Here is a 23,253-nt window from a genome sequence, read left to right as displayed (position 1 = left end):
ATGGTAAAAAGTATGTTGTTCAGTTTTTATGTGTTAGCACTTCTCCTGCCTGTCATTTATAGTTTCTACCTTCATGTTACTGTGTTTAAAGGAATACTTTATATAGTCTCTATGATTTTTAAACTGTTTTATTTTTATTTATTTTGCTTTTTGGGGCCACACCCAGTGATTCTCAGGGGATATGCTTGGCTCTGTGCTCAGGAATTACTCCTGGCAGTGCTTGGGGGACCATATGGGATGCCAAGGATTGAACCCGGGTCGGCTGCGTTCAAGGAAAACACCCTTCCCGCTGTACTATCACGTCAGCTCGGTCTCTATGATTTTTACTTAATGGGCACCTTAATTATTCCCCAGCTATGATTTATTCTAAAAAATGTTCCATATGAACTGGAGAAGAATGTCCATTCATTCAGCTTTTGGAGAGTGGAATTTCCTATAAAAGTCTATGAACTGCAGTTCTTTCAATTACCCGTTTAGGGCTCTTGTTTTCTTGTTCTAGCTGAAAAGATCTGAACACTGATAAAAGTGATGGAGTTATATTCTTCCATTAATAAAGTGTTGCTATCAAATTATCTTCTCAAGACTGTTATAAGATATTTTTAGGACTTTTCTTCCCCTTCATTTGGTGTATATATGTTGATAGGCGGTTAGTCCCCTCCTGCTATTGTTAAATCCCCCTTTATTTATTGATCCCTTGATCAGTATAAAATTTTCCCCTATCACTTATTCTTTTATTTTTCAATTTCTTGTTTTTAAGTCAAATCTAGTTGTGTTCTTGGTTTATTCCTGTCTTGTGCTCAATGATCACTCCTGGTGATTTTTTCCTTTTTGAGTGGTGGGTTGGGTCACAATTGGCATTACTCAGGAGTTGCCTCTGCACTCAGGAATCACTCCTGGCAGTATTTGGGGCCATACAGGATGCTGGGGATCAAACCTGGGTCATCTATGTGCAAGGCAAACACCTTACCCACTGTACTGCGCTCCAACCCTAGTTGTTATTACTCCTTCAAAAAACTCCTACTATTATTATTTCAAATCACCCCTCCAAATAATTCAAACTTTGTAGGGTACAGGTTCTTGGTCGAATGTTATTTTCACCCTGATATATAATATCAGTCATTTCATCCTCCTCTTGTAGAGTTTCATTTGAGACATTTAATGTGACTTTAATACTTTACCCATATTTGAGTTCTTGTTTTTCTTTTTGCCTTAAAGAGTTTTTCTTTCTTTCTTGCCATTATGATTTCAGTGTGTCTTGGTGCTCTGCATGGGTTTACGTTTATTATTGTTTCACTTTTTAATTTACAATACTTTAATATGTTAATGATGGTTTCCTATGCACATAGTTTCATTACCACACCTCTCATCTGTGTATCCACACCCACCCCCAAGGACCCCAATGTCTCTCCCTTTAGACCTAGACCCTCAAACTCAGTTGTGTGGATCTGTTCTCCCATTTTGTTGCTTTGGACCCTTTATTGCTACCTTGCTGTGTTCCTTTATGTCCTGCATATGAGAAATATCATTCTGTATCTATCCCTTTCCTCCTGACTTCACTCAGGATGATATACTCCCATTCCATCCAGGTCACAACAAATTGCATGATTTTGTTCTTTCTCATAGCTTTCTCATAGCTTTCTCATAGGGAGGCCGGAGCGATAGCACAATGGCAGGGCGTTTGCCTTGCACGCAGCCAACATGGCCAACCCGAGTTCGATTCCCCCGCCCCTCTCGGAGAGCCTGGCAAGCTACTGAGAGTATCTCGCCCATACGGCAGAGCCTGGCAAGCTACCCGTGATGTATTCGATATGCCAAACACAGTAACAACAAAGTCTCCAATGGAGACGTTACTGGGCCCACTTGAGCAAATCAATGAGCAACGGGAGGACAGTGACAGTGACTCATATCTTCATAGTATTCCATTGTGTTTGCATTTTTACATTTTTACTGATTTACATTTTTACTGGTACTCAGTGTCTTCTGAATCAGTGTATCAGTCTGCCTCTTTAGAATGGAAATGTTTTGAGCTACTATTTTTTCAACTAATTATTCTCCATTCCCTCTTTCCTCTGGAATCTCTATGATTCTTGACTTACTCTTCTTGCTATTATCAACAATATATCTTATATTATCTTCATTTTTCCCTCAGTATAATTTTATTACCTCTTTGTGGTTGTTGTAGTTTTAGCTTGTTTTTGTGCTCACTGATTTAATTTTCAGCCATTCTGCTACTGAGATTTGATTTTGCGCCTTCATTGCTGCTTAAATATTTATTCCATTTATTTATCCATTAGAGGCTTATTGTGTCTCAGTGATTCTTTCGGATTATTTTATGTTGTGAGGGTTGTTTTTTATGTTGTGAGGGTTGTTGTCACAGTCTTCTTTGGGCATTTTAGTAAGATCTGAACTAGTTAAAGATTTTCCTGGACTTTTTTTTTCTTTTTGGGTCACACCCAGTGATGCACAGGGGTTACTCCTGGCTCATGCACTCAGGAATTTCTTCTGGCAGTGCTCAGGGGACCATATGGGATTCTGGGACTCGAACCCGGGTCAGCTGCATGCAAGGCAAATGTCCTGCCCGCTGTGCTATCGCTCCAGCACCTTCCTGGGCTTTTGTCACCATCCATTAGTGTTCCTGTTCACAAGATCAGGAAGTTTAATGAGAACCTACTGATTTCTAGCAGGCATGACTGCTTTCACCAAAATCTAGTCATAGCCAATTAAATCAAAGCTGTGCTTAGTCATTGATAGCGTGCATGAAGTTTGTTCAACCAGAAGAAGTGGGAATCATGAGGCCACTAATCTTCAGGTCACAACTGCCTCAAGATGCCTGAGTTCCTGTGTTGAAAAGTCCTGAGTGGTAGCTGTAGCTCTATCTTTATCTCAAGTCTGTTATTTGTCTACTATCTGGTATCTAAAACTCTAGGTATCTTGTGCACCATAAACCATCTGTCTGCCCCAGGGCAATTCTTCTGGAGCTTGCTTCAAGCTTCCTTTTCACTTTCTGTCACTTTTTGAACTGTCTACTTAAAATCACTCAGTGGCATGAGCAAACTCTTTGCCTGTTCTCTGCTCTGGAAAGCTTGAGAGCCAAACCCAGTATCATTACCATGGGGTTGTTGTAGACACGGTGTGAACCAGTCTTTCTCTGCTCTAGGCAACTGGGAATTTATTAGCAGGTATCAGAGCACATGCTCACATTGGAAATAGCACTGACCTGTTTCTCAGTTTTCAGCAGCCTGTTCACCACTGGGTGATTGCATGCAAGTATGATTTACTTTCTCTAATCCCAGCAGCTGTGGGGTCATAGGCAAGCACTGGGGCTGAACCTGCATTGGAAAGAGCAGCCACCTATTACTTACTTAAAGGTGGCTTGGGTATGGCATACATTCTCCCTCAGGGGACTGACTATGCTACAAGTTCAAGCCCTTGTTGCTATGTTTCTTTCCAGAGTTTTAAGCCAGCCCTCAACTCCCCTCTCAGAAACAGACAGGGGCTATAACTGCAGCTGCCAAGCATTCCTGCCTTTTCTACCCTGGACTTGGTTCTATGCTACTGGAAATCTTTCATTTCCCTGTAGGCTCTGAGTACCTCACCAATTCATGTGTATAAGTGTAGACCTCAGTTTTGGCACTATGTTTCCATTGGTCCAACCTGATGATGCCTCTGTCACAAGGGTGGTCTGATCTCACTTTTCATTCTCTTGGCACCCCCCACCTCTCTCTATTCCTATATAATTCCAGTGTTTGTTCCACTATATTCTCTGACGAAGAGACTCCCTTAACTGGGGCCTATTACATCAAGGCCCTTAAAAATTTCTGTTCAGAAGACTTTCTTTTTTCTTGTTCCAGGATAAACGGGGTCTTGGATTGGGAGGGGTGATGTTAAATCTATGGATATGGGGCCATTCTCCTAGTGTTCAGGGCTTTCATCTAGCTCTGTGCTCATGGATCACGCTGACAATGCTCAGGAGACCATGTGCCATGCCAGGGATCTAACCAATTTGGTTGCATGAAAGTAAGCATCTTAAATCCTGTACTTAGACCTCTGGCTGAGGGAACATTTATTTTTTTAATGAACCATTTTCTAACATCTTGTCTTTATCTTCCCTAACAGTTTTTCTTTGTTCACAGACTATGGCTTGGAAATGGGAGATCCAGACACACTGCTTAGAGTTTAACCAGCATTTTAAAGTTCTTTATTTCATAAAAAGATACCAAGGCCAACCTTCTACTGATCACTGCTCATCTTGGGCTGCACCCTGACAAGTGTCCTCACTTTCTTAAATGAAATTTACTAGCCAATCCCTAGCTAATCTATTCCAGTAATTCTTGCTAATCTTTTTGTTTTTATTTATTGGCGTTCGTTAATGTATTTACATACTGTTAAAGATGGCTTCATCTGTACATAATTCCAGTCACATACCAATCACCAGTGTTCCCTCCTTCCTATCCTAGGGTCCCTAATGCTCCTCCCTTTCAATTTTAATGCCCAGCCACTCCATAAACATAGTTCTGAAGATCAGTTCTCCTGTTGTGTTGCCTGTCATCGAGGGCCCACCAGCTCTAGGAAAAGGAAGGATCAAAGTTCGATGCTACAGAAGAAGCAAAGTTCTATGCTATGAAAATTGTCCCTTAAATATTAACATTGAGAATCCAGGAAAATTCAGGAAAAATTTAGTAAAACTCAGCAAGAAACAGAAAAGAATCTTAATTGAAAATAAATATAGCTATTTGCAGATGACTTGATCTTACAAATAGAAAACTAAAGAATCCACACAATACCTATGCAATCTGATAAAGTTCAGTGGCAGTAACAGATTATACTTCCAAAGATTATACCTGAAATTTTATACCTGAAATGTTTTAAATCAATTACTTCAATTAAAATTTATTTTAAAATAATGAATATCTTTGGATGAATTTTCAGAACTTAACTTCCACAAAGGCAGAGGAGTGGGTGGAATGGGGGACACTGAGATAAAAGTGGAGTGAAGTGACACTCTGGTGGAGCGTGTTCTGTTGGAACATTGTATGCACAAACCCCTAACATTAACATTATTACAAATCATGGTGCTTCAAATAAAAATTTTTAAAAAATATGTAAAATAAATGAATCTGAACAGGTTGTCTCAAGCAATTAAAATTAAAACAAATTCAGCAAAACGTAGGCTATATGAACAATATTTTAAAATGTGGAATATTTTTGCATAGTAGCAATGAATAATCTGAAACAGAAATAAAAGGCTATGATTTCATTTATAGCATCAGTAAGAACAAATTTAGTCAAGGGCATATAAGACTTGTTCACTAAGAACTACAAAATGAAATTGTTGCTGAAACTAAAGATAAAGTAAGTAAAAAGATTACTATATTTGTGTCATTTTCCCTACTTATTGACATTATATAAATTGATCTTCATATTTATTATGATCCCTATCAAGATTTATCTGACTTTAGTTATTTGAGTAGGCATAAACAAGTATTTGAACATCATAAGACCGCTAGACAACCAAGAATTAAGGCTAGGAACAAGTTTTCTGATAGCAAAATTTCCTACAATACCATAATAGCACTGTTGCACTGTCCTCTTGTTCATCGATTTGCTTGAGTGGGCACCAGTAACGTCTCCATTGTGAGACTTGTTGTTACTGTTTTTGGCATATCGAATACTCCACGGGGAGCTTGCCAGGCTCTGCCGTGTGGGTGGGATACTCTTGGTAGATTGCTGGGCTCTCTGCGAGGGACGGAGGAATTAAACCTGAGTCGGCCACATGCAAGGCAAACACCTTACCCACTGTGCAATGGCACCAGCTCAAAAGAATTGATATGTATAACTCAGAAAAGGTAGGACAGTCCAGACATAAACTGTGTGATCCTTTGATTTTTTTAGTACTAGATCATCCAATAGGGAATAGTATTTTTATTAACTTGTGGTCGTGAAAAATGAGACCCATAAGTAATTGAGAATATTTTGCACTGTATATAAAATGGATAACGATGTTGTGATATGTACAGAAAATAGAATACTTTGCTATAGGAACAAAATCGTGCAATATGCAGCAACAATGGGTGAAATTACAAGATATTATGCTGAGTGAAGTCAGCAGAAATAGAGGGATAGATACAAAATGACTTCTCTCATGTAGGATACAGCAAGGTAGCAGCAAAGGTCCAAAGACAATATAATGGGAAAACGGATGTGCACAGTAGATTTGGTACAGGGAGGGGGTGGAAGAGGACAGGTGTTAGGGTCTTTAGAGGACTAATGTGGCTATACTGGTGATGGGTGTGGTATTGGAATTTTGTACACGAGAAACTACTATTAACAGTATTAAAAAACACAGAATATAAATAAAAATAATTTAAAAATTGGTGTAACAAAAAATTGATTAAAAACCCTAATTGCTTAGGTTAAGAGATAAAAGCATAAAACCCTAAGATATATAGGTTGGAGAGATAATTCAGTGGGTAAGGCACTTGATTCTCACATGGCCAAGCCAAGCCATATGGTATCCCAAGCCCCATCAGAAATGATCACTGAGCACAGAGATAGGAATAAACCCTGAACACTGCTTGGTGTGCCCCAAATACCAAAGTCAAACCAACAAACAAAAAGAAATATAGGCATACATCTTTTATGACAAAAAAGTCCTAAGATATGCCACCCAAAACATATGCAACATAAGAAAAAGTAGTTGAATTGGACTTCATTAAAATTAAAAACAGGTACACCATAGACTAGCAGACAATCCACAGAATGGGAGAAAACTTTTGTGATTCATTTTAAGTAAGGGACTTGTATGTAAAACATATACATTGTTATAACTCAATACTGAAACAGACAACCCAAGTTAATAATGAGCAAAGGCTTTGTTAAAGGTTTCTCCAAAGATATTCCAATGGCCAATCAGCAGAAATTAGCATCTCATCACTAGGAAAATACAAATACAAATAAATTATTATTATTACCCGCAAATCATTACACTAAGATTGCTATAATCAAATGCCAAGTAGGGCAGGATAAGAAGAAATTAGAATTGGTGAGGATATAAAATATTAGTGACTTTTGAATGCAGCCTGAAAGATCCTCAAAAAATAAACAGAATTATTATATGATTAACTTGTTCCAGTCAGGATATATACCCAGGAAAAATAAAACAAATGCATACATAATCTTTTATATGACTCTTCATAGCAGCATTTTTTCAGAATTAACAAAATATAGAAACAAATCAAATTTAGATCAGCAGAGTGTTATGTAAATTCAATATACTATTTATCCAAAAATGGAATGAAGTACTGATATATGATACAGCATTAGTAAATCTAAAAAAATAACGTGAAAGGTAAAAATTGAAAATATATTTAATAAAAGAAGTCACACACAAAGCATCAAGAATCATGTAAAACATTTATGTGAAATATATAGAACATGCAAATTCATAAAAACATAGATCAGTGTTTACTACGGACTATTGAGTGGGACTGGGATGAGAGAGATATTAGCTAGTACTTTGTTTCTTATTTGGGTGATAAACATTTCCTATAGGGAATTATATAGTAGTGATGGTTGTGCAACATTTTGAACATATTGGAAAAAAAACTGAATTGTACACTTTGAAATGGTTAAAATGATGAATTTGTTGTGACAAATTTATTTCAGTACAAACTATTTTAAATGGTACTGTATCAAAAAGAAACAACAAAATATTGATATTTTATTAACTACATATTTGGAGATATAACAATCTACAAAGATTTTTGAAAGAGTCTTTTTTATTAAGATAAAGCCAGTAAAAGTAGTAACATTTTTATGGATACACATATAATAAAAATTTCCACTTGGAAGTAAACACTTGTATTTCTTTTGAAATTGGAGTTAAAATTTAAAATTTTCCAGCTACAATGAAGTTATATTTGGTAAAGATAATTCTAACCTTTAGCATTACATGAAAATAATTCACCTTCTTTATAAAAGCAACATAGAGAACCATAGAATGTTGTAGGAAATTTTCTTTTGAGATCTCTTCATTTTGTGAAATTATCACATACAGAATTAAAATTAAAATCCAAAGACTTAGCACAGAACTTATACCAAATGGAATTCACTGACAAAGTTGAAAGTATATTTTCTATATATTACATTATGATAATCATAAAGTTTCTAAAGAATTGATATTCTGAAATAAAATTGGTGTTAAAGAAAAGCTGTTTTTATAAAATATTTGATAAAAATATTCATCTTTATTAACATTACAACATGAAGGTACATATTACCAAATTATGTAACTATATAGGGAGCCATTAAACAATACTTTGAGACTGCTCTTGTTTTCCATCTTCATTTTTGACTTCTTCTTTGACATCTTTTCTAGCTTGAGCTATGTTTTCATATTTCTTTTCATTTCCTTCATCTTGCCCATCTCCTATTCTATTTTCTTCTTTTACATGTTCTTCTTCTTTTGGATCTTTGTCCTCTTTTTTATCTTCCCCTTCTATTCCATCTTCATTCCCTTTTCTATCTCCTTCCATTATTCTGTCATCCTCCTGTTTTTTATTTCCTACCTCTTTTTTATATTCTTCATCTTCTTTATATTCTCCATCTTCATCCTCCTTTTCATTTCCTTTCTCTTCTTTGTCTGCTTCCACTTCTACTTCTTTCTCTTTTTCATCTTCATATATTCCATCTTCTTTCCTTTTTTCACCACTGCTTTCTTTCCCATCTTCTCCTTTCTCTTTTTCCTTGTTTTGATGTTCTCCAATTAGTTTCTGGTCTTCTTTTTCATTTTCTTTTCCTTCTGCAACCAGTACTTCTTCCTTTTCTCCTCCCTTTTCAATATTTTCAGGGGTTTCTTCCTTTATGTCCTCAATTTCAGAAGTAGGGGCCTATATACACAAAGAAAAGACACATGGATTGTATTTTTATGTTTAATACGATTTTCCATAAATATTTGGTTATAATTATATCTATTTGTGGAATTATTACTCTGGATTTGAAAGAATGTGATTTTTCTGTGGAAAATTTTCTTCTAAATAGCCACTTAATGAGAAAAATATTCTAAGAAGTGATATTAATAAAAGTATCATCATACAAAGATATGCAGATATGTATTTGAAAGAATAATTCTGGAAAGCTAATTCATATAAACAAGTTCCATTGAAAATATGAAGAAACAAAGTAAATGCAGAAAAGAAGACACATTCTGTTTCAGCAATTTTTAATTAGGATAACATAAACAAAATACATTTCTTGAAAATAGAATAGATTCTGTTTCATTGATGGTGATATTTAACTCTTCTTTGTAGAGTTACTTGACTTATTTCACTTAGTATAAAGCATTTAAGATTAGTCCTTCTTGTCCTAATAACAACATATTATTAATTTTTGTGATAAATACTGTATTATCCACTGTATGTGAAACAGAAACTGCTTATTGCAGAGGACAGATTGGTGGTTATCAGAGGAACATCAATAGTAATTCTAGCTCACAACTCTCACTATATAAACGTGTGAATTTTCCATGTTTGAATGAATTTTGCTTTTGCCTTAGATACCATTATACCATATGTTTTATACTGAATCCTTGTTCCCAAAATTGGTATAATTAAACTTAACTCCCAATATATGTAGGAGTAGAGTGTCTGAGAGATGAAGTGTCTGCATGTCATACTGTTTTCTTTGATTCCATGGGTTTTTGTTGTTGTTGTTGTATCAGGGAATTGCAAAGCAAAATGCCAATGAGATATTATCACATGCCAGTGATAATAGCTTAAATAATAAAGGCTGGAAAAACTTTAGTGATTATGTGGAAAAATGGAACCTTGGTAACTGTTGCAAATATGAGCTTGTCGAGCCTCTATGGAAAACTCTCAAAATATTAAAGATGAATATACAATAGAATTGAGTAATTTCACTCCTTGGTATTTCTTTAAAGAAAAAGAAACACGAATTAAATATGATATATACAAATTCAGTGTATTGCAGTGCTATTTACACTCATTAAGATACAAAGACATCCAAGTGCTTAACAACAGGTACCTGGAAAGATGAGGCAGTATAGATACATAAGGAAATACAAATCAGCTATAAGAAAAGATAAAATCTTTCCTTTTGTTATTACAGAAATGAAACTGGAGCCATCATGCTTAGTGAAATAAGTTCTAAGGAAAAAGACAAATAATCTCCGTTCTCACTCACATGGGACATTAAAAAATAACAAAGCCAGGGAACAAATTATATACGTAAAAGTGACCCTTAAACTCTACGATCATAGTGGGATTACCAACATCGGGGAGGTGATACGGAGGGTCTTATGAATAGAGGTGGTGGGATACTTGTACTTCGATACAGACCGTGGTAACATTGTACTCCTAAAACATACAAACATTTACAGTGCCGTAAACTAATGCTGTGTCTATTGAAAACGATTTAAAACCAAAAAGAGATCTTAGAGCGGTTCTCATTCCTCCTACCACGTGAGGACAGAAAAGTAAGTTTGCTTGCTATTAAATATAAATCAGATCTTCAGTAGCACTGCACTGTAGCACTGTTCTCCCGTTGTTCATCAATTTGCTCAAGCGGGCCCAGTAACGTCTCCATTGTGAGACTTGTTATTGTGTTTGGCATATCGAATATGTCACGGGTAGCTTGCCAGGCTTTGCTGTGCAGGTGAAATATTCTCAGTAGCTTGCCAGGCTCTCTAAGAGGGGCGGAGTAGAAACCAAAAATGATGGAACCATGATCTAGATATTCTTATTTTCCAGAACTGATAGAAATAAGTGCCCATTATTTATGAGCTACCTAATTTATAGTATTTTTGTTAAAATAGAAGAAACAGACTAAGATACTATAAAAATACAACTAATTTTCAACTTTTTAAATTTAAAGTCAAACAGAGCATTTTGATCAGTTGTGCCTATTAGTAAAGGTTCAAGTTAAAAAAAAACTGTAATATTTTTAAATACCTCTACAATTTTGGTTTCTCCATTTTCAGCATTTTCACTGTTGTATTCGTCTCTTATAACTTCTTCTTGTTTTGTTTCTGCTATTGCTTTGGCACTTGTATCTCTGTTTTCTTCCATCGTGTCACTTTTTGTCTTCATTTTCTGTCCAGTAAAACAAAAAGTACAAATAAATATAGTAATTTTTCACTTGATTTCATTATTAGGTTCCCAGAAACTTGTAATTTTAAGCAAATAATGTGTACTGAATAGTTCTTTTAATAACGTTGAGTAGTTCAATGTCAAGCTGGAATTATTCCTAATGCCATAACAAAACAACATTATTAAAACATGTTATTTGAGGACCTAATATATATACAATTCAAGTGCTGTGTTGATTTAATGGCTCATGTAATTTTGCAAACACTTGTAATAATTTGCTGGAGCGATAGCACAGCGGTAAGGCATTTGCCTTGCACGTGGCCGGCACAGCCAACCCAAGTTCGATTCCTCTGCCCCTCTCGGAGAGCCCGGCAAGCTACCGGGAGTATTCACCCGCATAGCAAAGCCTGGCAAGCTACCCATGACATATTTGATATGCCAAACACAGTAACAACAAAGTCTCACAGTGGAGACGTTACTGGGCCCGCTCGAGCAAATCGATGAACAACGGGAGGACAGTTCTACAGTGCTAGAGTGTAATAATTTGTTTTAAAATACATACATATGGAAGGGGGTATGGTGCCATCAGCAGGTCAATCTGTACCTATGAGTTGAGTGCATCAGCAGCCTGATGGTGCCTTTGGACTTCTAGATACCCCAAAAGTGCTGCTGTGCCTTTGGCCAGACCCCAACATCTTGGGGCCAAGTTTACCAAGAAAGTAAACGGCTAAAAGTTAGGTATGTGGGAGATACACTCACAAACCACCTCTGGCTCAGCTATATTATTGGAGGCAAGGCATCTCTGGTTCCTGACCAAACTGCTTAACGGCCATTATCCCAGAGACTCAGAGGCAGGTCTCAGAACCCAGCAGTTTTTGGCAGAAATGTGTCTGGTCCCCAGTAGGTTACCGGCACCAGACCATCCCAGGGGGGAAAGGGTGCTGTCCCTCTGCTCCCCCTTGGCAGCTTGGTGGCCACCATCCTCCAGAGGCCATTGGACAATCAGGTTTGGGCCTGTAGTGACGAGACACACAGCGCCTAACAGGATGGGGTTGGAGCCGGCCCTTTCCTCTCCGCCCCAAAAAGACCCAGTGTCACTGCCCACGAACAGCCTCTCTGGCTCCTGATCAAGCTGCTTAACGGCCATGATCCCAGAGACTCAAAAACAAATCTTGGAACCCAGCAGATTTTGGCAGAAATGTGTTCGGTCCCCACAGTAGGTTACCATCACCAGGCCACCCCGGGGCGGGGATAGATTTTGTGCTGTGGCCTGTTCCCCATGGCGGCTCGGTGGCCGACATCCTCCAGAGGCAATTGGACAGTCAGGTTTGGGCCCGCAGTGACGAGACAGCGGGGCCTCACAGTATGGGGTGGAGGCAGCCCTTTCCTCCCCCCACAACGAGACCCCGGGTCACCACCCACAAACAGCCTCTCTAGTTCCTGATCAAGCGGCTTAATGGCCATAATCCCAGAGACTCAGGAACAAATCTCAGAACCCAGCAGGTTTTGGCAGAAATTCCTCCAGATTTATTTGTTAAAATTTCGGAATTCCAAAGTCATGTGGCCACTACTGTGGCTGCACCACATCATATGTTATTTATAATCAGCAATAGAAAACAAATTGTCTATGGTTGTCTTTTTGGCAGATATGAGTGTTGGGGTAAAATCCCAAATAATAATAGTGGGTTTGGTGTCGAAATATTCAATATAATCAAAGTATAGTGAGAATAATGTAGAAATCATTTGCTCCACAGGTACTGGGAGGGTGTGGGATGGAGGGTATACTGGGGTTTTTGATGGTGGAAAATGGGCACTGGTGAAGGGACGGGTGTTTCATCATTGTATGACCGAGACTTGACCGGAAGCTTTGTAACTGCTCTCACAGTGATTCAATAAATAAATTTATAAAAAGGAAACAAAATACATATATGCAGTGATTGTCTACAAATAATGACACTGGTTTTCATCATAAAACTGAAGCAGCATTAAAATGGGTATGTTCTTCTGATGTAAATCATATAACTTTTAGGTGAGAAGCAACAAGTTAGAGTGAAGATCAGTGGCTACTCAGGGAGATTTGCAAGCAAGTTACACTTTAATAAATGAACTTTCTTTGACTGGGGAGGACAATTTATTTCTGTCATATCTAATAATTAACAACAAGGTTTTTGTTGATTGCAAGTCCTTTTTGGCAATGATTAAGAGAAATGCTATGTTGCTGAGAAAATCAATCTAGATATATATTTAACAAATATCTCTTCCAGACATAGGAAATTTAATACAGCATTGCAATGGCATAATTTGTGAATGCTGTTTCAAGAAAGGTTTTTAAAAGAGCATTCAAAGGGAAAAGAAAATCTGTATCTATATTCTGGATCTCATACTTAATTGATGAGATCTTGAGTAAAATCACAAATCTCTGGGCTAGTTTATTTTATATGTCTAAAAGATACATATTCTATGTACCTCATAGAAATTTTATAAGAAACAAATAAAAATAAGTACAAAATTCTTTAAAAACTATGAAATAATACTAGACACATTACCAACATGAGATATTAATACCTAAATAGTTTTTTTAAAGTCTGTGATTATGTAGTATATGTTCTATTCTATCATTGTTATCTTATTTTTAAAACTAAAGCAAAAATTGGGAGAGAAAATGAACAGACCCTTCTCTGAAGAAGACAGATAGCTGGCCAAAAAGTGCTTATCATCCCATATTATCAGGGAAGTCCAAGTCAAGATGACAGTGAGATAGCATTTCACATGAGAATGGAACATGGGGCTGGAGCGATAGTACAAGAGGGTACGGCATTTGCCCTGCACACGGCTGACCTGGCGTTTGATCCAGGCATCCCATATGGTCCCCCAAGCACCACAAGGAGTGATTCCTGAGTGCATAGCCAGGAGTAATCCCATAGCAGAGCTGAACATTGCTGGGTGTGACCCAAAAAGCCAAAAAAAAAAAAAACAAAAACAAAAACTATGTAACATTATCAAGAAAGCTGGAAACAATCTGTTAGTGGCTATGTTGAAAAAGGGACACTTCCTGCCACAGAGGCAGAGTTGGCGGGGGCTGGGGGGGGTGGGGGGGTGGGGGGGAATGGGGGTGGGAGGGATACTGGGACCCGTGGTGGTAGAAAATGGGCACTGGTGGAGGGATGGGTATTAGATCATTGTATAATTGAAATCCAAGCACAAAACTTTGTAAGTCTACAACTGTACCTCATGGTGTTTCACTAATAAAAATTTAAAAAATTATAAAATCCCACATTCAAAATACAAAGAATTTTTAAATGAGCAGATGATCTGAATAGATTTCTTTGCAAATATGACATACATCTTGCTAACTCAAAAATGATTTTTATATCTCACTAATAGGGCAATATAAGTCAAAATGAAATTATCGCCTCCCACTTATGATAGTGGCTGTTATTCTAAAATTTGAAATAAGTATTGGAGAGGATGAGAAGAAAAGGGAATTTTTGTACACTTCTGGTGGAAAAGTAAGAAGACAAATGCTTTATGATTTCATCCACATATATAAAAAAGAAACAACAATTGAACTAAACAAATCAAAACATTTTGGACACCTAGTCAATTAGTGGCTAGCAGAGGAATGGGAAGAAAGGAATGGATAAGTTGGGACAAAGGGTCAAATGTATGGTGAAAGACAATTGCACTTTCAGTGGAACACTTATTGTAGTATACACAGATTGGTATTCAATGATGCAAATATAATACCTATAATGCAATATTACATAAAAATTTTCAAGGAATCCTTAAACTTTTAACAATTTATCAAGTAGGTAAATGTCTAAAATATGTTATATTCATACATTTCCACAAAAGTCAATATAGAAGAAAAGTAAACCTAATGTGAGTTTATTTATATTTCTAATGTCTTTAGCTATAATGTCAGAGCATAGAAACCTAACCTATATAAAATCAATTATATCCATTTCAAATAACATATCTTTATGCCAGGATGTCCATTATCACTATTATTAAACAAAGCATTCTAAGTCCTAACCACAGCTGTCAGGCAAGGGAAAAAAGTTAAAGGTTTCAAATTGGAAGAAAGGGAATTAAACTATCTCTATTTGGAGATGAAATGATAATATAAATAGAAAATCATAAAGACTTCAACAAAAATATCCCCAAATCCTCAAAACAATATACAGTAAAATGGCAGGATACAAAATCAGTAACAAAATATTATTCCTGTTCTATATGAAAATAATTAGAAGAGAAAGAAAAATTTTAAAGTACACCGATGATTCCTGACTTTATTGGTACTGTGATCAAATGATGTCAAAGAAATGTATAATTTAAAAAAGTTTTTTGGCTACACCAGGCTGTACTCAGGGTTTACTCCTGGCTCTTAGCTCAGGGATCAGGTAACTCAGCGGTGCATATGGGGTGCTGGGAATTAAACCTGGGTTGGCCATGTGTTAGGTCTACTGTACTGTCTTTCTGGTTCTTGCATGTTATATTTTTTTGTGTCTATCCAACTAAAATTTTTTGTCTCTTCCCATGAAAATGCCAAGAAGCAGAGGACAAACACAACACAGGAACAAAAATGCTAACATGTTCTGTATGATATAATTTAATATAATTTAACTAAAAGTAAAATTGTTAGTTGTATGTATGCCTTTCCAAACAGTTATTACTAAAAAACAGCAATTTTTCTTTCAACATTACATATTGAATATTTACCCTTGGAGTTGATGTTCTTTTGGGCTTCAACTCAGGTGTAATGGGCACAGACATCTGTATAAGAAAGTAGTACGTGGAAAAAATATAGTTGAAGAAAAACCACCAACAATAAAGTCCAATTTCTTAATTAAAATAAATTAGTTTAATTAAAGTGATAATAAGAAAAACATTTCACTAGTGTTTAATCTTGCATGAAATAATTGTACTGTTTTTGCATTCCTTTTCTTTAAAGGTAACATTTTATAATGCATGAACAGCTTTTTTTAGAATAACTACTTACAGCAGATAGTCTGGCAGATCTTCTCTTTGGCTATAAATGAAAAATATATTATTGGTTAAGAAACTATAAAGATTTATAATGTGGTAAAATATTTATGTACCCTAATATTGTCACTGTCACTGTCACTGTCCTCCTATTGTTCATCGATTTTGCTCTAGAGGGCTCAGTAACATTGTGAGACTTGTTACTGTGTTTGGCATATCGAATATGTCATGGGTAGCTTCCCAGGCTTTGCTGTGTGGGCGAGATACTCTCAGTAGCTTGCCGGGCTCTCTGAGAGGGGCGGAGGAATCGAAGGCAGAGGAATCGAATTTGGGTCAACCCTGCAGGCCGAGTTCAAGGCAAATGCCCTACTCGCTGTGCAATCGCTCCAGCCCCCTAATATTGTCATCAAAGAAAAAAACTGCATTTTATTAGAAAAATCGTGAAATTATAAGCTTTGATATTTCTCTCTATATACCACTAAGAGAAAATTATTTAAAGTTAAACTTCAATTGCTAAGCTAAATTAATCGGTGCATAGTAACTAAGAGCACACGTATAAATGAAAATATAGATCCCTCATGCAAACCTAGAAAGCAAGCATTTTGCTAAAAAGGAAGAGGCTCTTTCCAGATCTTCAAAAGTACAATAAGGTCCTAAGTTCCAAGAAGTTTGGAGCTTTCAATATTCATTACTAAGAAGTTCAATAGCACATTGCATTCCTATTCATACATTACAAATATGGTAACAGCATCTAACTTTTTAGCTGCTTATAAGTCTCAAGTTTTTTTTTAAAAATGAACTTTTTTATAAATTGTGTTTTTTCAGAAACTTACCTCCTGGTTCATAGTACCTTGACCCGCAGCCTATACAAAGGAGAATAAAAAAAAAAGAAACAGAAATAAGGCCATCGATATAAACAGAATTTAAAAATTTGCCTATGAATAGCAGTTGCAGCACAACTGTTTATGAGATTTTCCTGGATTCCTACTTTAGTAGCCACATGTTAGTCCCTTGTAGTACACTACTGCATTGCAGTCTAGTAATGTGCAAAATTCAGAACAAAAAGTTCTGAAGGGCTTGAGCAATAGTACAGGGGGTAGGGCGTTCGTCTTGCATGCAGTCGACTCAGGTTGGATCACTGGTATCCCATATAGTCCCAAGCACAGGAGCCTGCTGGGAGTAATTCCTGAGAGAAGAGCCAGGAGTAAGTCCTGAGCAAAGCCGGGTGTGGTCCCAAAACAAACAACAACAACAAAAAAAACTGCATAAAAACATCCTGAGACAATTGTAAAAGTCAACTTCATCCTTTTGGGCAAATTACATTTCCTAAAGACAAACCTTTTAAATTTTTTGTTTGTTTGGGGGACACACCCAACAGTGCTCAAGGCTTACACCTAGCTCTGTGCTCAGAGATCACTCCTGGTGGGCTCAGGGGACCATACTGGGTGCCAGGGATGAAATCTGGGTCAGCGTGTGCAAGGCAAATGCCCTATACCTGCTCTACAATGGATCCGGCCCAAGCCTTAACATATTTTTTTCTTTTTCTTCTTCATTTTCTTCCTCCTCCTATTCCTCCTCCTTCACCTCTTCCTACTCCTCCTTCTCCTCCTCCGTCTTCTTCCTCCTCTTCCTCTTCTTGCTCTTCTTCCACTTGCTTTTCCTCCTTCTCCTCTTTCTCCTTCTCCTCCTCCTTCTCCTTCTCCTTATTCTTCTTCTCCCTCCTCTTCCTTTTCCTCCTCCTCCTCCTTGCTCTTCTTTCTCTTGCTTTTTCTCCTCTTCCTCCTTCTTCTTCCTCCTCTTCCTCCTCCTCCTTTTTCTTGCTCTTTTTCCTCTTGTTTTTCCTCCTCCTCCTCCTCCTCCTCCTCCTTCTCCTCCTCCTGCTCCTCCTCCTCCTCCTCCTCCTCCTTCTCTTCCTCCTTTTTTTGCTTTTCGCTATTTTAGGGGGCCAAATAAATCCATTGTGCTCCGTGCTTACTTCTCTTTCTCCGCTCAGGGTTGACTCCAGATAGTGCTCAGGGTACTATTTGTGGTGCCTGGGATTGAACAGGGTTCATCTATGTGCAAGGCAAGCACTTTACCTCCCTCTACTATCTCTCCAGAGACCTTTATAATTTTAGAATTAAAATAAATTTAGAATTAAAGTTTTAAAATCAAATTCTTTTAAGGGAGGGGAGGGTGCAGGCAGAAAAAAGGAGGAGCTTCATGCAATTTCCCTGTTTGGGCTTGTGTTTAATATGCAATTGTACTTAGCTGACCTCTATTGACTCACTTTTCTTCCGGGCATGTTCTACACACAAAAACTACAAGCCCCACAATGCTTTGGGGAGACTTCTTTGTTACAAAGTAAATGCGTTTTCTGAGGATTCGTCAGTCGATTTTAAAACTTCCCGCCATTACCTGCTTCAAGGTTGTTGTCATTAAGGTAAAATAAGTAAAACTCATTGCGCAAGCTTAGAAAAGTCAGGGTGGAATCTCAGGAAAGGCGACCGTGATTAGAAATGATTGCTTTCCGTCCCCGAGAAGCCCTCTAGCCTGACAATTATCAAGCCACTGAATGTTTCATTCAGCCTCAGAGCGCTGGAGAATCTTGGTCTCTATTATATTCTAGGAGAAGGCAGACAAACGTATAAGAACAATATCAAAGCGGGGCCGTAAAGAGTGCAGGGGAAAGGGCGCTGATTTTGCACGCTGCTGACTCGAGTTCAATCCCAGCTTGATCCCTGGGCCGGCGTAACTCCAGGTATATAAACCCCGAGTACCGTCGGGTATGATTCCCTTGCCACCTCCCACCCCCGAAAAACCTAGAACGAAAAGAGTAATATTAAAGCAACCATAATGTCTTACATCATGACAGTGTTTTCCCATTTATTAAACAATAAAACAGCGTTCGACTTATGCGGGACCGTACCATCCCCCACCTCCGAAGCAAACACCGGGAGGGAATTTTCGTGTGTGCCCGGCGAGGAGCACCACATTTTTAAAGGAGGATTTATAGGAGACCCGTAGCCCAGGAATAATTTAGACCAGTTCTGCACGGCTAAAGTGAACTAATTCATGCTCTCCCACGCCAGCAATAGTTTGACAGAGTTGTTTTACGCCTTTAAATAAAGAGCTCGAAGAAAGCCAGACCTCTCAGCCAGAAAGTTGCTAATTACAGTGGTGAATATCCCTTCTCCGGGACAGTTTGAAGTCTGCGCCGCCTAATGGCACAGGATTACCACTGCATAGCCATCTGGTCTGACAAGAAGTGGAGGAGGGAAGGGGAAAAAATGGAAAAAAGAAAATGGGAAGAACAAAGGCAAATATGGAAGAACACGCCGGTTTTCGTTCCCTCCAACGGGATGGTTCCGGGAGAAAAGGTGGGGGCTGCTGAGAAAAGTGGTGTCTAAAAGTGCAAAGGGGAGAAGTTTTCTCCAATAGGGTAAGCGGAGAAAGGGGGTGGGGTAGGAAGCGACAGCATAGCTCTAGTTATGGCTGTTTGTAATTCAGCATGGAGACACCTCTCAAGCGATTCTTTCTCTTAGATAAAACAAGCCAAAAGTATACTACTAGTTGCATGTGTGACCATCCCAAACCTTACTCCGATCATTCTTTGTCCTTTGCTCCACTTCCATTCAGCATTTCACAAAATCGAACTGGGTGCCAAAATGTTAATTTAAATAAGAAGGGAGAGCAAGCGAGCAGGAGAAAGCGAGAGGGGGATGGGGAGGAAGAGAGAGAAGGAAAGAAAGAAAGGAAAGAAGGAACGTTTTTTAAAAACTGCGATTAAGAAATATGTATTTCTGTTTCAAATCTCCTATCTTCCCTTTTCACTCACCTTTCTTTTGGGCATTGTTGCAGTTCTATAGGAGATCTTAATAATTTGCAGTAAAAGCTGAAAGCCGTTGCCACCCGACTGCACCTAGAGCGAGTGAGTTTTCAATGAACTAATTGCAGCTCGACCTGTACTTGCGTTAATGGCAACATTAAACATGCCAAGACGCAACCAAATGACGTGAATGGTTAGCGGGAGTGAGAGCCAGACTAGAGTGACAGAGTGTCAGGCCAATAAGGGAGTTGATTGGTCCAGAGGGAGTGGCCCACAGTCCTGTCCACCGCGCTTGCACGCAGCCTGCTCTGACCGCTAGTGGGGTGGAGGTGCACACTGATTTAGAGGCAAAGTACCCAAGCATAAACCCCAGCAGAAAGCTAGAGTTGTCTTGTTTTATTTTTTCTTTCATTTTGTATCGACAGGTAAAAGTCACTGCAGTTACTTTCTTCACAGTGTTTCCAAATCCAAGCTATTACTCCTTGGGAGTGGGGTATGGGGAATGCATTTCAGAAAAGGTGTTTTCAAACCACCTTTGGCAGATGGATGGAGAAGAACGGAGGAGAGAATTCATTAGTAAAGTACAAAAGATGGGAGCTGTTTCTCTGGTTATGGGAACCTCCTTCCAAAGCAGAATTGTGGTGTAGGAAAGGTGAGAGTGCTAATACAGTGCATTATCTAAAGTGTTAGTTTAGCAACACAAAAGAAAGTCATAAAGAGCTAAGTATATGATGAAAGGGGTTCTTGAAATACCATCATCTTACTTGGTGAGAGCCATTAAGAGTTTTATGGAATCTCGAGAATTCTATGGGACCCTATGTGTAGTGTGTTGCATAGAGGTTAAGTGGAAGAAAAAGCGATTTTGAATAAAAGTGTAACATTTCAAGTTATTTAGGAATATGTCATATATCAAAGTTTTAGGCCTCATGGCTTGGATTAGGATGTGATTAACTGAGGCATCTGTGGCATTAAGTATGTCACAAAAATTCAGGAGACTGGGGCAAGGTGATTGAAGTGAGTCATTGAGGTGTAAAGTAGGATCCTGCCCCTTTAAAAGTTTAAACGTTTAAAAGTTTATTATTTTATTTATCATAGGTCCTTTGCATTCAGTTTAACTGTTTTGGATAGTTCATTAAATACCCTTGTTTACTAATAAATTTGGATTAACCTTCTTACTGAAATGGGGCTGGGATGGCTGAATATGGTACTTCAGTATAATTACATATAATATAAAGGATCCCATTCAAGGCTTTGTTTGGTTGTTGTAATAGCTACTTAGGTTTAAAACCCCACATCCTAGAGATGGAGAGATTGTATAGCTAGTACTGATTTGCCTTGCACGTGACTGACCTGGGTTCAATCCCCACCATCCCATATGGTCCCCCCAAACTGCCAGGAATAATTACTGAGTGCAGAGCCAGGATTAACCATTTACCATTGCTGATATGGCCCACAAACAAACAAAATTCCCACATTCTAGAAGGATAATAAAAGTAGGATCTTGACTCTTTTATTTTATTTTATTATTTTTTTATTAGTGAGACATGAGGTACAGTTGTAGACTTACAAATTTTTGTGCTTGGGTTTCAATTATACAATGATCAAATACCCATCCCTCCACCAGTGACTATTTTAAATAGTCACCTTAAAAAAGAATTTTATTTGTACTCATGTGGATTAAAAGAGTAATCCATTTAAAAATATGGCCCCCTGAGCACCGCCAGGAGTGATGTCTGGATGCAGAGCCAGAGTAACCCCTAAGAATCTCCAGGTGTGCCCTCTCCCCAAAAATTTGGGTATGGGAGATAGTACAGGGATTAGAATTTATGCACCTCAATTCAAGCTGGGTTTGATTTCGGCCATCACACAGTCCTTGAGTATGCTAGATGCATCCCAGAAAGTCCCTGTTTATCCCTGGGAAGGCCCAGGTGGTCCGTGCATGGCACTACAGGGCTCAAGCATCCTGGGCCCTCATCCCAGTTGGTCAAAATTGTAGGGAAATGGTCCCTGGAACAGAAAAGTCCCTTAAAAATATAAACTAAATTTTTTTACCTTCTGTAGCATACCAAGCTATCCTTTCATACTAAAATACAGTCTAACAAAAGACCCCATCATTTTCATTTTTTCTCATGCTTTCTCTGCATGTACATTGTAGAGTCAAATAGATCAAGGAGTAATAATACTTTTTGCAGCTCAATTTTCCTCCCTTAACTTCATGTTGCATTTTGATTTAAATAGATAGAAGCAATTATATTGCTTTTATTTTGCTCACAATTACCAGCTTAAACCTAATACTATAGAAGTCTCTTTTTATCTTTACAGGCAAAGAACTGTTGGGCGATCCTAGATATAGTTCAAAAATTTCATTTTTCATGAATTAGAATCTAAGGAAAATTTAGTTCAACATAAGAATTGTCTAATAAGGCCATGGAGAAGCATGAAGGGAATTAAAAAAATGTGTCAACACTGGAACACATTAATTTAACAATTCTTTCACATTCAGCTTTCTCAAGGGGCTATTTGAAACTATACCTAGCTGTGCTCAGGGATTACTTGTGACTCTGTGGTCAGGGATTACTCCTAAGAGTGCCTGGAGGACCATATGTGGTGCTAGGGATTGAACCATTACTGGCTATGTGCAGGGCAGAACTATCAGTTACACACACGGCAAAATATCTTATGAATGATCCAATCTAAATTCAAAAATAAAACATGAATGAATAACTCTTTATGTCTGAGATCATTTAAAGCTTTTGTTAAGGAAGTAGTCTTTGTCTTGGCGCTGAACCTTTGGATGGTCTGTTACACGAAATTAAGAGGTAGGAAAAATTATACTTGTTCAGGAAACAGAGTGGCTACTCCAAATGGATGGAAACAAATGATTATGAGGAGCCCTAGGAGTTAAAATTTGGTTGGAGACTAAGCCAAAATGTGCACTTAAGTGTACTCTAAGATCCCTCCTAAGTTTGTCAGCAATATTTTCAGTTTTTCTTTTTTGTAGATTAAGCTGTTGCAACTGTAATTTAAATCTTATTGAATAGTCATCTATGCATAAGAATAATTATTAAATGTAAAACATTCCTCTAATTTCTGACTCTTGCCTATGTCCTTTCCATACATTAACCAGGTAGTCTATTTCTTCTTCATTTTTTAAAATAAAAGTTATGCTTTTACTTTCAGCTTTGCTACATTATTGCTCTCATTGTAGACACATTCTTCTTTATCTTCACCTATTAAATATCTACCAAACTGTTCACACCCAATTTATACATAACCTCTTTGACCTCTTATATATAAATTCTTATATTTATATATCTCTTAACTACCCTCTCCTCCCATAATTTTACCCCTAAA

The 23,253-nt window shown here is 37.7% G+C and overlaps 1 protein-coding gene across 2 annotated transcripts; it reads right to left on the bottom strand.

The window, feature by feature from the left end:
- Window positions 1–7,458: 7,458 nt before the first annotated feature.
- HMGN5 (high mobility group nucleosome binding domain 5) lies at window positions 7,459–20,069 on the bottom strand. Of its 2 annotated transcripts, XM_056124117.1 has the most exons (6): window positions 19,909–20,068; window positions 16,925–16,954; window positions 16,108–16,137; window positions 15,828–15,881; window positions 10,968–11,108; window positions 7,462–8,888 (listed from the first exon to the last, which is right to left on the bottom strand). In XM_056124117.1, the coding sequence occupies exons 1-6, from the start codon at window positions 19,921–19,923 to the stop codon at window positions 8,307–8,309; spliced, it is 852 nt and encodes a 283-aa protein (XP_055980092.1). In that variant the 5' UTR covers window positions 19,924–20,068; the 3' UTR covers window positions 7,462–8,306. The 2 variants fall into 2 exon arrangements, with proteins under 2 accessions (XP_055980093.1, XP_055980092.1); XM_056124118.1 differs by lacking the exon at window positions 15,828–15,881 and having other exon boundaries at window positions 7,459–8,888; window positions 19,909–20,069.
- Between the last annotated feature and the right edge of the window lie 3,184 nt (window positions 20,070–23,253).

Source organism: Sorex fumeus, unplaced genomic scaffold (assembly GCF_029834395.1).
Source record: "Sorex fumeus unplaced genomic scaffold, SorFum_2.1 ptg000050l, whole genome shotgun sequence".
NCBI lineage: Eukaryota > Metazoa > Chordata > Mammalia > Eulipotyphla > Soricidae > Sorex > Sorex fumeus.
This window is presented reverse-complemented; position numbering and strand designations above follow the sequence as displayed.